This window comes from Anguilla rostrata, chromosome 1 (genome assembly GCF_018555375.3).
Source record: "Anguilla rostrata isolate EN2019 chromosome 1, ASM1855537v3, whole genome shotgun sequence".
In the NCBI taxonomy this organism is placed as follows: domain Eukaryota; kingdom Metazoa; phylum Chordata; class Actinopteri; order Anguilliformes; family Anguillidae; genus Anguilla; species Anguilla rostrata.
Window position 1 is genome coordinate 67,169,096 of NC_057933.1, and position 14,098 is coordinate 67,183,193.

At 40.1% G+C, this 14,098-nt stretch overlaps 1 protein-coding gene across 4 annotated transcripts in view; it reads right to left on the reverse strand.

The window, feature by feature from the left end:
• The window catches only part of lingo4b (leucine rich repeat and Ig domain containing 4b), a 27,323-nt gene continuing 13,225 nt past the window's right edge, over positions 1-14,098 (reverse strand). Inside the window, exons 1-4 of one of the 4 annotated variants that reach the window (XM_064351883.1) lie at positions 10,362-10,561; positions 7,334-7,362; positions 3,601-3,716; positions 1-3,253 (exon numbers count right to left, since the gene is read on the reverse strand). In XM_064351883.1, coding sequence (XP_064207953.1) covers positions 1,409-3,241 — 1,833 coding nt within the window. In that variant the 5' untranslated portion in view covers positions 3,242-3,253; positions 3,601-3,716; positions 7,334-7,362; positions 10,362-10,561 and the 3' untranslated portion in view covers positions 1-1,408. Of the gene's footprint in view, positions 3,254-3,600; positions 3,717-5,107; positions 5,379-7,333; positions 7,363-10,361; positions 10,562-14,098 lie in introns of those variants that run through there. The other 3 variants (XM_064351893.1, XM_064351901.1, XM_064351909.1) reach the window with 3 other exon arrangements.

Here is a 14,098-nt window from a genome sequence, read left to right on the forward strand (position 1 = left end):
GCTGTTTACAGCAGAAGGGCATCTCTCAACACACAACACATCAAACCTTGAAACAGATTGACTACAGCAACAGAAAACCATGCTGGGTTCTACTCCTGTCAGCTAAGAACATGAAGATGAGGCTACAGTGGGCACATGATCACCAAAACTGGACGATTGAACACTGGAAAAACGACATCTGGTCTGACGAATGTTGATTTTTCCTGCTACATGCAGACGGTAGAGTCAGAATTTGGTGTAAACAGCGTGAATCCATGGATCCTTCCTGCCTTGTGTCAATGGTAAATGCTTGCGGTGGTTATAGTGTACTTGTGTGGGGAATGTTTTCTTGGCACACATTAGGCCCCTCAATATCAACCGAGCATCATTTGAATGCTATAACATACCAACAGTAAACATTGTTGCTGACAATGTGCATCCCTTTATGGCCACAGTCTACCATTTTTGAATGGATACTACCCATATTATTGATGCTTTGTATGCTGATTGTAATATGCCTTAAATGCACTGCTTATAACCATAAATACATGCATTCCACGCACTATTTCTTGAATTTATTTCTTGAATTAATACATAGATTAATCAGTCCTAAAAGCAGCTTTTGTATTAAACTGTATTTTGCTCATATACACTGAATTTCAAAATGGAATTACCTTAACAAAAAGATAAATAATATACATATATTGATAGTCATGTCAATACATATTGTACCAAGCGAGGGGAAACATTAAAATCTGATCAAATTTATTCCTATTTTTAACAATCGATAATTATAATTACTTATTGATCCTATTACAGAACATGCCTACCACAAAAATGAAATCTGAGCTGATTCAATGAACTGGGCTATAAAGTTTGTAACTCACAGGCAGAAATAATAAATATTGGAAGGACCATTTATTGTTTCCAGAATTGAGTCAATACATTTAAAATAGCGGTCTTTGTCAGGACTTCCATTTTGTTTTGCATTAAGGTGAAAAGATAATTAACATACTGTAGTATAGTCATGTTTGACAGTGATTTGCATTGTTTAGCTGTTCATTTAACTTCTAGCACTCCTCATAGTGTTATACACATACTATTTACTTGTTACACTTCCCCCCTTAATTTCATTTTTGGGCAAACTGCCCCTATAAAATGTTATAATCTTATGTCATATAATCAAGCATGATGTGCATGTCTCATTACAGAAAGGCTAAGCATGGATGTATGATGTGGAGATAACAATACTCTGATTGCATTGAAACCCTGCTTCTCATCCATGTCTGAGAAACCCAAGCCACTTCATCTACTGCATTGTTCCTCGTTAACATCAGTGGTAGCTGTGGTGTCCACCCCTGACAAATTCACAGCACCTTGCATCTTAAATTCACTTTGTATGTTGAGAAGGGCCCACTCTGGGCCATATTTAAATCAGCTTCATGGTGAACCTGCCTGAGTCATTACCATCCCCACCGCCGCCACTCTTCGAGGCACGGGGAACAAAATTGATGGTGGCAGTGTGCTTGATCTGTCCCTGGCTCTGACTCCAGACGAACATGAAAACAAAGCAGATGATTACTGAGCTGAGGAAGGACAGGAAGCCCATGGTCATGGCAATAATGAGAGTCTTGGCATCAAATGGGAAGGGGTCAGGGGCTGGGGCAGAGGAGTTGGTGGCAGTGGGAGTGGAGGGTACTGTCCATACCACTTCAGAAAAGTAGGGTGCAGTGCGGTTCCGGGAGTTGGGGACAGCTGACACTTGCAGGCTGACAGAAAAACTGTCATTCCCAGCAATGTTACTTGCTGTACACAGATAAGAGCCACTGTCCTGAACTTGAGCATACCGTATCTCCAGTGTCCCGTTGGTTGAAACTCTGATCCTGCCAGTGTTTAAAAGGACAACATGCTGGGAGGTCATCCAGGTGATGGAGGGAGGGGGGTCCCCATTCGCCATACAATGAAAGAGTGCTCTGCTGCCCTCTTCCACCCTAACATCCTGGGGTTTGCGGTCCAGGATCTGGGCCTGTCGACAGGTGAACAGACCTGGCAACTCAACCTCTGTAAAGTCCCAGAATGCACGACCCCGCACAACAGCTGGGGCTGAGCAGTAGGGCTGGTACCCATCAAAGTCCAGCTGCAGACGACGCTGTACCACCCAAAGCAATCGGCAGTCACAGGACAGAGGATTGTTATCGAGCCGCAGGGTCTCCAGATTCCCTACAGAGTGAAGGGCTCCCTCCTCCAGTGTTGGCAGCTGGTTTGAGGAAACGTTGAGCAGGCGCAAGTAAGCAAGTCCCTTGAAGGCCTCCGGCTCGATCCTGACCAGGCGGCCCCCCGCCAAGTGGAACTCCTGGAGATGGATCAGGTCAGCAAGCAAGTTCCCACGCACCACAGTGATGGGATTGTACGAAAGATCCAAATAGCGGAGGAAGACTAGATGCTGGATAGAGGCATAGGGGACAGTACTGAGGTTGCATTTATTTATAGATAGGGAGGTGAGGTTAAGTCCAGTGAGACTTTTGCTGGTCAGAGTGTCTAGAGAAGCCCACTGTGAGATTCTTAGATCGCGCAAGTGGCTCAACCGGTGGAAGGAGGCGCTTGGCAGAATGCTAATGCTTACCCGGCGCAGGTGCATTCTTGTGAGATTCTGGAGCTGAGACAGGGCCTCAATGGGAATGGAGGTCAGGTTGCAGCTGTCCAGGTTGAGCACCTGCAGGTTTTGGAGACCCATGAATGCCCGTTGTGAAATGAAAACCAGGTCATTTTCCCCAGCCTCCAGCTGCTGCAGACTGATCAGCTCACGGAAGGTGTAGTCCAGGAAAACCAGGATTTCATTCTTGCTGATGTCCAGGGTACGTAGGCTTGACAGTCCTGAGAAAACACCCACGGGAATGATCTTCAAACGGTTGCTCTTGATCCGAAGGATCTGAAGGCTTTGCAGACCCTGGAACGCCTCAACCTCAATCATGGAGATGATGTTGTTGCTCAGGTCCAGCTCCTGTAGCTGAGCCAGGCCCGAGAACTGCCTACGGCTGAGTGTCTTCAGATGGTTGTGAGCTAAATCCAGGCGCCGGGAGTCACTCGAGACACTCTCGGGCACAGAAGTCAGCTGCCTCCTGGAACAGTTCACCTCCTTTGTCCCCTGGTGGCACTCGCACTGCTGAGGGCAGGGCCTTGAGAGCTCGGGAGCTGTAGATGCCCCTGCCACCCACAGAATCAGGATGCTCCACGCCCCCCACTGGACAGCCTCCAGAAACATGTTGCCTCCTGCCTGCAGAGTGGGGCAACAAGAAGATCACAAGCTGTGAGGCGGTCATTACACAATTTTCATCATTGCACTCCTTCTAGTGTGTAAAAATAGCTGAAATGTCAGCACCATATTACCTGAAATTTGATCAGCCAGAGCCAGGGGAGCATAAATATTTAATAAATATATGGCTATGTCGATATAATGGCCTTGGTTGGTTTATTTAATATTATGCATTTATTTGAAAGCAATTCACAAACACAATGTCCTTCATATCAAGTATGCAAAATGTAAACAGTAAAGTGCTTTCCCTTGAGCGGATACATACCATGCATGCATTATCATGGCTGTGAATTTTTTTAATGACTCACCAATTTGCTATGGGAATACACGTTCTCATAACCAGGTTAACTCAGGTGGAGAAATGGCTGCAGTTCAGTTTTATCTGGGTCCATGCTTTCACAGAAACAATATTCTTCAAGGAAACCTGTGAAAGCATCACAATGAAAGATTAGTATCTGGAACCTGGACAGTCATCAGAAAAACAATATTATGCTTAGGTTTTAACAAACAAAAAGACTATAACAGAGCATAACCAAATCTTAAGTATTTACCATTTATTTCCCCATTAACTATTCACAATTAAAGGTATATATGTCTTTTTACCAACCAGTAATAAAATATTATTTTTAGAACCACATGGAGTAAATATTAATTATATTCACTCCAAGAATTTTTGTTTGTTTGTTTGTTTTTTAGGAATTCTGTGTTCAATCAGATATATAGATATTAAATATTGTGTTCTATTGGGAAAGTGAATTCAAAATAAACAAGCCATAGTCCCAATGCTCCCAATAAAAATGATTAAAATGCATTACAAGCAATAGCTATAATTAGCAGTTACAATAGCTGTAATGAGTAGTTACAAAGTGACCTGTTCTGAGGAGCACATGCCATCTGGGTTAATTAAATGATCCCTTATCAGCTGCCAAATGGCTACACCAGTAAATTGTTTGGGTACAGACAGGCTGGGCCTACTGTTAGACATTGCAAGTTTATTAAGCCAGGGAGTCTGCAGCATTTTAAAGAAAATTGTAAATAATCTACTTCACATCCACCAATCAACATTGGAAGTGATTATAGTATAGCCTACTATTCAACAGATATTCAACTAGATATTCCGTCCATTCTAAGTACCGTTATGCCACATGTGGTACATCGAATTTGCAAGCACTTGAACACACAAACCAGCCTTTCATTGTCATGTCTGTCGGACCTTGTTAGTCTGAGTGCATGCCTTGTGATATCCACACCATTAGTAGTCAAAAAATAAAATCATCAGGCTTGTTAAACACTGCCACCACGGCTCTCACATCGTCCTCGATCAGACAGTATGGTCATCAAAGTTTAGGCCAGTGGAAGGAGCAAGTTACTTTCCTGACGCCTAAAGACAGACGGACTTGTGGTTATATTGCCGACACCTCGTTAAAACTAGTTTGACACAACACATGTAGACAGAACGGTTTTGTTTTCCCCGTTTTTTGACACGAATTCACTGTACCTATTTTTCACACAACAGCTGAAAATGTTGTCTAACATGACATCTTTTTAAAAAGAAACACAAATTCTGGTTACATGAATCGGTAAGACAGGAGCATGCTACTGATGTTTTTAATGTTTCCTTTTGCATAAAGTGTCACAACAAAAACATCTGATTAATTTTCATTTTCGTATACACACTTGCACTAGCCTACTACTGAAGACATATTAATAAACATTAAAATGAACCCGTTTATAGTGTTTAGTGCTGCCTCGGATCAAACCTTTATTAGTTTTAAGTCATGAGAGTTGCCCATAACAATTCTAGTGTAATCTAACCTTTGCGTCAGTTGAATATCCTCTTCAAGGCCAACAATCGGTGAAGTGTATCCTCTGCATAAAGAGCAATATTCCAATGTGGGAGAGCTGTCCACTTGTACAGTATTACTCGATGGTTTTATAGAGCGTCGGAATCGCCGGCTCATAATCCTCTGTTGGCTTTGCAGAGTTTGGAACTGGTGCTGCCACTACAATATTTACTTTGTATGCACCCGTGTAGAGTGCGATAAAAATGTGAAGTGTTGATTCCATGGTGGTGACTTGTGAAAGACGGAGACCGGCAGGTGCACGAGATCACCGTTGTTAGTAGGTCTTTCCAGCTCTCTGTGGGCACGGATAGAATTCCTTGCGGAGTATTGTTTTACAAACACTATGGACCCAGATAATACCAACGCCGTGGCACGTAAACGATCAAATAAATACAAACATAAATAAATACTAAGATAAATGCTGCCAATATTATTGTGCCAGTTCTCATTCCGCTTAGAATTTAAACCAACTTGGTACTTGAATACATGTATGCCTGAAGGGGATGATAAAATATATACCAATGTTTTTCTACTGTAGTATAGAAATTACAAGGGTGTCCTAAAGGCCTGGGAAACAAGCAAGAACTCTAAGCACTCGTTCGTTCATTTATTCATTCATGGCATGATACATCATTATTACAATATATTTAATGTATCATAATTCAAATGTGAAATAATTAGTTGGATTTAAGCAGAAAAGCTTTATGGGTAAATAGCTAAAGTTAAATTAATCAGAATTCCAGGTCTAAAGCCTCATATTACAAAAAACCTGCAGCACCTGAGCCAATCTGATGTAATGTCCACATGGGCAATTCAATTCAAGCAGACAGCAGTGTAAACATATATCACCATATCAACATACAAGACTTATGTCTTGATCTAAGTGTTATTGGTAGCCTTTGGTGACTGCTTATTGCACTTTTGTATTTCTAAAAGTAATTCAGATGTCTCTCTTTTGTTAGATGCTCTGCATAAGAGTGTGTGCTAAGTGAATGTATAATGTCCTAGACTGGACTTGCATAACAGAATAAAAATGCACAAAATTCTTCCCATGGGGCTTAAAGCACCGGTTAAGCCATAAAGGCAGAATATTCATAGCTCACAATATTCTTTTACCTGATCAGGAGAAATATATATATATTTTAAATTATATATACTTCAGCCAATGCGTCTTATAGAGTGTTTCAAGCAATGTAGTACATAAACAGATTCCTATATGCAATTGCATGTCCACTATCGTTCCTCTTTTACCAAAGAAAAGTCAGAACACAATGTGCCAGCTAAGCTGCAGGCTCTGATGCTCATCATTGTGCTATTCTTAGTTTAGGAGTGAGAAAGACCAAGAGCCCAGCTTAAATCCCCAATTAGGATTTTTGAAATGAATCAACACTGGGGAGCAGGGAGCTTGTGCGTGTGCGTTTACGACTTCTGGCACCTGACTCCAGTACTTTCCCTTCAAAAACGTAAGGCTGCACCTCAATCTGGTATTAAAGGGATTTAAAATAGAACAGCTGAACAGGGTGCGTGGTTGGAGGAGGAGGGCTGTTGGTATTTTGGGCATGTGTGGGTGGTTTTTCCTTTTGGTCCCCCACAGAAATGAAGTTTAAAAACAGAAAATGCTGATCACTAGCCAAAGCACAGAAGCTACATACATCCACCCCTCCCCCAAAAAAAGAAAATACTATATTGCAATGGTTAAAGCTTGTAAAACACTGCTGATTTGTGAAAGTATATGTTAAAGATAGGAAAGGAATAGGTAGACAGAGAGCATCTGAATATGTAGTCATGTCAGTATATAAAATGACTGACAACAGTGTGTATGTGGGTGAATGCCTTTAAGTGCACGTGTGTGTGTGTGTGTGTGTGTGTATGTGAGTGTAGGTGCAGAAGGGCACTTTGCCTGCATTTCCCCAGCATTCTGTTAACACAGCCCACTTAATCCCCAGATCTTCTTAATGAGTAACTGATCAGCTAGAGACAAGATTATTTATTTGTATGGTGCAATATGTGTCTTATTCTCATGTGCAATGAGCTTTGATTCACAAAGAAATAAATGAACACTCATTTAATGGTAATATAATACCTTAATGTTGGTAAATTAGTTATCTTGACATTAACTGAATTCTTTTAGTTTGGAGGGAAATGTATGGTAGAATCCAGGTATGGAAACATTTTCAGCATTTGCAGAAATGATTACCTTTCTAGTGGCTGTGACTGATACTGCACCTTCGAGCAAAAGAAAGAAAAGAAAAACTCCACTTCACTTCAAATTTATATTGTACATTTGAGCTCCATTAGCACATATTTTAATAGTAGGAAATCTTGCTGGTCTGCATGCAAATAAAATCTTCTTTGGCTAAAAATTGTTTACAGATACACATCTACACATACAATTTCCACTTTTCTGTACAGATGCAAAGAAAGTGCCTTTATAACCAGTGATTAACACATACTTAAGTCACTACACTAATTCCACTAATTGTGTTTTTAAAGATACATGCTCACCCATCTCTTCCTCTGTCTCACTTAACAGGAAATGGGGATTTCCTTCATTAATGAACTTCCCAGGCAGGTTAATAATCTGAGCTGGTAAGCGCACACACATAATTTAAATATTTAACAAATATAATATATAAATGTTCTGAATGAAATTAGCATTGGCATTAAAGGCCCCAAAATGGGCACAACTGGATGCCTTGTCATCCTCTTAGTAAATGAGCAGTTTCATCACAATCTTTGGGAGTTGGACGGATAACAACATTCATCAAATATGCAGGCATCCACTGAGCTCAGCAAAATACCTCACAGGGGAATTTTGGAAGTGCAGCATACTGCTTTCTACACTGGAATGTGTCTTTTATCTGAAAATAATATCCTTTCCAGACTGATCAATCCAGTACAAGGGGGCAAAAAACCGTTTATTTTCTCTTAAATAATGAAGTATTCATGGATCCAGCAGTACGCGGCCTTGCGGTACAGAATAAACCGTGGTGAACAGAGGATTAATTTTTTCTGTTCACTCTAATGTGAACCCAACAATAAAACAGGGGTCGCCGGAGTGACATTGAGCCTGATTTTGTATTGTATAGTGGTGTTCTGTATAGACAGATGAGAGGGCAGGCCCAATGGCCAGGACAAATTTTAATAAGTGTTCACTTCAACCAAATCCTGGCCGTGCCTATAAGGATTACGAACACATAAAGCATCCCAGAAAACCATGTGCTTGTCGATGACATCCAATCACGGTCAGAGAAAGGGTCAGGAATGAACGCATGGTTCCAAAGTAAAGAAAGAAGGATTTCAAGGGTAACTGGAGGCATGAAGCATGTTTGTCTAAAGTTATGCAACTGGAAGCGAGGCAGCAAATACAGTACAGAGGCATGTGCATAAATGTCACATGTACTTGCCCCTGCCTCAACAGAGTGGCAGATGGAAAGGCTGAAATAGATTCTAGGTCTTTTTAATGTGATACGCTGTTTAAGACCTGTCCAACTGCTTCACGAAAGGGTAGAGTACTTAAATTGACTATTCTATGGACCGCATACTGATTTAAGCTTGTGAATTACAAGCAAACACAGGGGGTATGGTAGTCTTGCTGAATTCTTCACCTCTTGATGGATTCTTTGTCTCTGCTTGAACATAAAATTATATACACCAGATGAACACTGTCTGTGTGTACAGTGCTACTCTAATGAAGTCAGACTCTTCTCCCCCTTGTCAATAAGAATCCTCTTCGTCACACTTCACTTTGTGATGGCATTTAATCCAACACATCTCTAAAAGACTTTCTTCTGATTGAGTGGAACTGAATTACTAATGTGAGCTAATCACAGATCATGCTGTGTGGAAGGGTTTGAGCATATTATCTGTCATGAGCCTGTAATTACCTAATTGCATTTTTTATTGGATGTGTTAATCTTTGGAAAAGCTGAATATGTAATGGCAAAATTGTCAGACAAAATTCTCCACAAAAAACAATGCTTATGATATATGAAACTCACGCAAGGGTGACTCAGGTCAACGTCTGTCTGAAGTCACTCCACCAGATCCCTCAGTAGGAGTAATCTCCATCAAATATTTAAAGCAGCATTTAGTCGAGCATGCCCTTGCCGTAGCAGAACAGCTGTTGTGGACATTTGATTATTCTGATGAGGTAACCAGACACATGCTGCTGATCTTGAGAAATATCCTCCAGCTTGCAAATAGAAATGTTACCAAGCTGTACAATGGATCCAGTGTTGTGTAATCTTTTGCTAACAAAGGGAGCTAGTTCATCTCCTTAACAGTATTCCACTCAGAGGGAAATCAGCTGGCAGGTGCCACTGCAGAGTGAACAGGATAGGGTTACATATCTTGAAAATAAATGGAGCATGTATGTGGGTTAGCGGAGTAGTTTTAATCAATTAAATTTACAGTAGTTCATTGTACTTATTATAATTTGCTCTTCTGTTACCAGTTATAGAATAAAATAACAGCTGGGACGAGCCCAAAGAACACGGACATCAATTAATATTAATTAATTGATTTATTTATTTGTAATTCTAATAACATATCCAGATAGGATATATATGTGATTAATATGTGGGTATTATTGCCTCAAAAATAAAAATAATGGTTTGACATTTTGATAGGTCTTAGTAGTTATTATGAAATACATTCATTTTAAACACTAAATTGTTAAATATTTCAGAAGTGCTTAGCATTGGGAATCATCTGTAATAAAATCAAGTGTTCATGTGCTTGTGAACGTGCAGTCGAAACCCTAAAATAAGAAGTACAACGTGTCTGTATAAATCCCGAGTTCTATGTATTGTACAATTGTTGGATGTTAATTCTGGTGTATTTCATCTAATCACAAGTCCTAATGAGTGAGGGTCAGTACTGCAGCACAGATGGTTCAGAATGCCCATGGCCATATGTAGATTGCGATTCTTTAATGGCATTACTTTCCACTTGACCTCATGAGGGTATTGGTAATCTTGAAGGATTTAACTCTGCTAGATGCTGCTGTGATATATTATGATGCACAACAAAATATGTGGCTTAATTATCTCACAATTAAAATCTCCTAAAAATGGAAAATTATTATATATCTTACAAATAATAAAGCAGCCCATGCAAATGCAAACTACGAATGTCCTGCACAAATACCGTCCATACAACATGCTAACTTATGATGGTTATAGAAATATGGTGGGAGGTTGAGAAGTTGAGAGGTAACTCACCTGCGGGACACACCGCTTTAGACTTAATATGGAAAGGTTTCCGTAAATTTCTTGATGGTCCTAGTGTCAAATATCACATCTGTATCTCGACATTTCCCATACTTTCTGTCTGCAGCAGTTCTTGGCACAGTACCGTGCATATGCTGTAGGCAACTGTAGGTGTGTGATTTGTCTTTAAAATGGTTGACGACCCCGAATCTCTTTTTTTTTTTTTTTTACTCAGCTTGATATCTCATTAACATCATTAGTCTACCTCCGCTAGGGACTAACACATTAATTATGTCATTGAATTTAATTTAGGTCAACTTTTTCATGGTCGCCTTTTCTGGAAGTTCACAATATCTTCTGATTACTTTGGCTATGTATTGTTATTTTTATTATTCATTATAAGACACAACATCTCCTGGATGCTGTTGGCATAAATGCAGAGGGCATTGAAAAGGCTGAAAGTGGAAGCACAGTGGACTGCATGAAGTCAAATAATGGTGAATAACTCAACTTCTGACGTCCGTTTTGTGGAATAATGGTGGTAAGAAAATGGCAGTGAACATTTCCGTACCTCTTAACATCCTGCAGGATGCGAGTAATTATTCAATAAACACAGGGACTGGATCCAGTCTGTACGATAGCTACGTTACAATTATGGAACATTTCCAAAGGCTTTATGGGTAGATATTGATGGGTCAGACAATTCTGGCGATTTAGGTAAAACCCTCTTGAATACAAAATTAAGTGAAGATGTCGAATGCACTTTCTTGCCTTTGAATTTCAATATAAATATCAGGATGAATTAGTAAAATAACTGTGGCAAACAAGCCTGCCACAGGCCACCGAAGTGGCTTTCCTAGGGGCCCTCCAGCACAGAGACACAGGGAGATGATGTTCAAATAGTCCACATTTATTTACAAGGTTGGCAAGATGTTACCGCCAAGGAGCAGATGTAAAACTGTCATGACAGAGGCTTCCCTTGTGTGGGTGGGGATGGCAGATTTAACCTGTGCGCACTGATTACCTCACTACGCACAGGTGCAGCCACCCCTGTTCCCAGGTCCAATTAGCCTGGCCAATTATCTAATTCATAACCAATTATCTAACTAGCCAGGTCTAATTAGCTTGACCCAGGGCAGGTGTGGCTGCTTAAACCAGCCATCCCCACACCACAATAACACCCAGCTATTTTCTCTTTTTATGCCTTTCAAAGTACTCATGAAAAAGTTTGTGTAGCGTGTGAGTGTAAAATAATTATTGAACAGTGAATTATTTGCACCAGCTTGCTCTGTTGCCTGTGTGTCCATGTTCAGTTGATGCTGTGATTGCAACAGCTGTGTAAATAGGGTTGATTAATGTGGCATTTCAGGGTTTCTGTAGCTGTGCTATAATTAGGTCTATATTGTATGATATTGTTCAGTGGTTGTGCAGTCTTTTATAGGTGATTCATGGTGAACCATTCTCGGTGCCCTTTAAATGTATTCAGTTTAACTATCTCTCATTTCAGAAGCGCTCATTTGAAACCAGTTTTAAATTTTAAGTAGTATTTTCCATTTAAAAAAAGAATTCTACTCAGTATCAGGAGGCAAGAACAGCATTATTAGGTCCTTTCCCGCTCTCAATGAAAACATATCACAGGATGTGTGTGTGTGTGTGTGTGTGTGCATGATTGTGTTGGATTTGTGTGTGTTTGTGTAAGAGAGAGACCATGTGCGTGTATATGTGTGTGCAGTTCATTGCACTGAAACTGTGGTGTCCATTAGTGTTTTTGGAGGACAGTAGCAGTCTTGACAAATCTTGTGGGAATTTAATTAAATCTAAGCTCCGGAGGAAAGATGACGAAAATGAAGAAAGGGAGTGCGAGCTAAGTGTGTCTTCTCAGAAAGGTTCACCTCTTTCTTTGTTAGGAACTAAATGTCTAGTTCTCGTTGGTGTCAGGACAAAAATGTTAGCCTAATTTTCTCTGAAACTTTTACAAAATGCTACTGTAACATTTAACAGGCAAAGATATGTTACCCCAGCTAATTTCACTCAATCCAGCTCAATTCCCTGACAGTCTGTCTTTGTCACACAACAAACATCTGTGGGAAGTAAGCGCAATCATATAGTGTAAGCTTTCAGTATAATCCTGGCTGGCCAATTGTTTGCCAACAGAACCTGACTGGTCTTGGATCAGCAGTTACTCTCGCAAATAGGACTGCCACACATCCAGTTTTCACCTGGATAGTCTGGCTTTCAGCTTCTTTGTCTAGGTGGCAAGTCAGAATGCCATTTGTATGTTTTTTCAATGGTTTTTAAAGAAATATTACACTGTTCGTGTTCTCAACATTACGCAATGATTTCATCTCCCCCACCCCTTTTCTTGTTGGTTCCAACATTAATTACCACTGCAATATAAAATATAACCAATGTATCCTACGGATTTGACTTATTTCCAAACTACAGTCTGTAATCATAAACAAAAATATTAAATGTTTGATGATATCAGCGCAGAATCAAAGTCCACACAAACTATAACACTATACCATATGTGAAAAAATCTGGTAAAAAGAACAGTACTGATTTGGTTTGACTGTTGAAAAGAACACATCGTACTACTTTTGAATAGTTGTTCAGTGTTTGGTCAGATGAAAATGTGACAGCCATACCTGCCTTTGACCATTCCTCCTTGCTGAATATTTTAAAAACTCTGAAACAGGTGTTATGTTAGATGAGTCCAAAGTTGATGTTTATGGTCATGAACACCATAGATATGAAAACCTAGATGCCCCATTCGCTCTGTTCAGATGCATATTTGGGCCAGCAAGATCTGCATCTAAAAAACAAGTAGTGTATTGAGAGATATGGATTTCCCTTGATAAAATCAACTGTAAATCACTTGATACTGATAATTGTCAGAAGGTTCTGCATAACACAAATTTTGTAGAAGTGCTATTTGTAAAATTCACTTTTATATTATACATATACAAAGAACAAAATAATGGAACAATAAAAAACAAGATGGAAAACACCATAAGGGCTTATACACCCTACTTGGGAAAATAAAATAAAAAATGGCTTTTCTTTTCTTTTATTGGGACAAATGGCTTCATGGGTGTTTCTGATTAGTCAGGTGTGATCAATGGCTTCCATAGAGCAGGTTAGAAGAGCTTTCAGTATCTAGTCTTGAACATGAGGACCAGAGCTGTGCCAATGAGAGTCAATGGAGTCAGCGACATAGTCAAAACGTTAGGCTTACCAAAATCAACTGTTTGGAACGAAGAAAGAGAGCACTGGTAGGCTCAGTAATTGCAAAGGGCCTGGTAGGCTGATGACCGGTGTAGGCCTCTACAGCTGATGACCAAAGAATTCTCACCATAATGAAGAAAAACCACAAACACCGGTGCGACAGATCAGAAACACTCTTCAGGGGGCAGACATGGATGTGTCAGTGATTACGCTGCAAAGGACTTAATTAACAAAACTACAGAGGCTGCACTGCAAGATGCAAACCACCAATTAGCAACAAAAACAGTATGGCCTGGTTACAGTTTGCTAAGAAGTACCTTAAAAAGTAGAACAGAGTTCTGGATAAAGGTCTTGTGGACAGAGGCAAGAGCAAAGAGTGGCAGGCAAAAGGAATTGCCCAAGATCCAAAGCATACAGCACTACCTTATCTGTGATACATGGTGGTGGGGGTGTTATGGTTTGGGCATGTATGGCTACCACAGGTACTGGCTCACTTGTCTTCATTGATGATGTAACTTCTG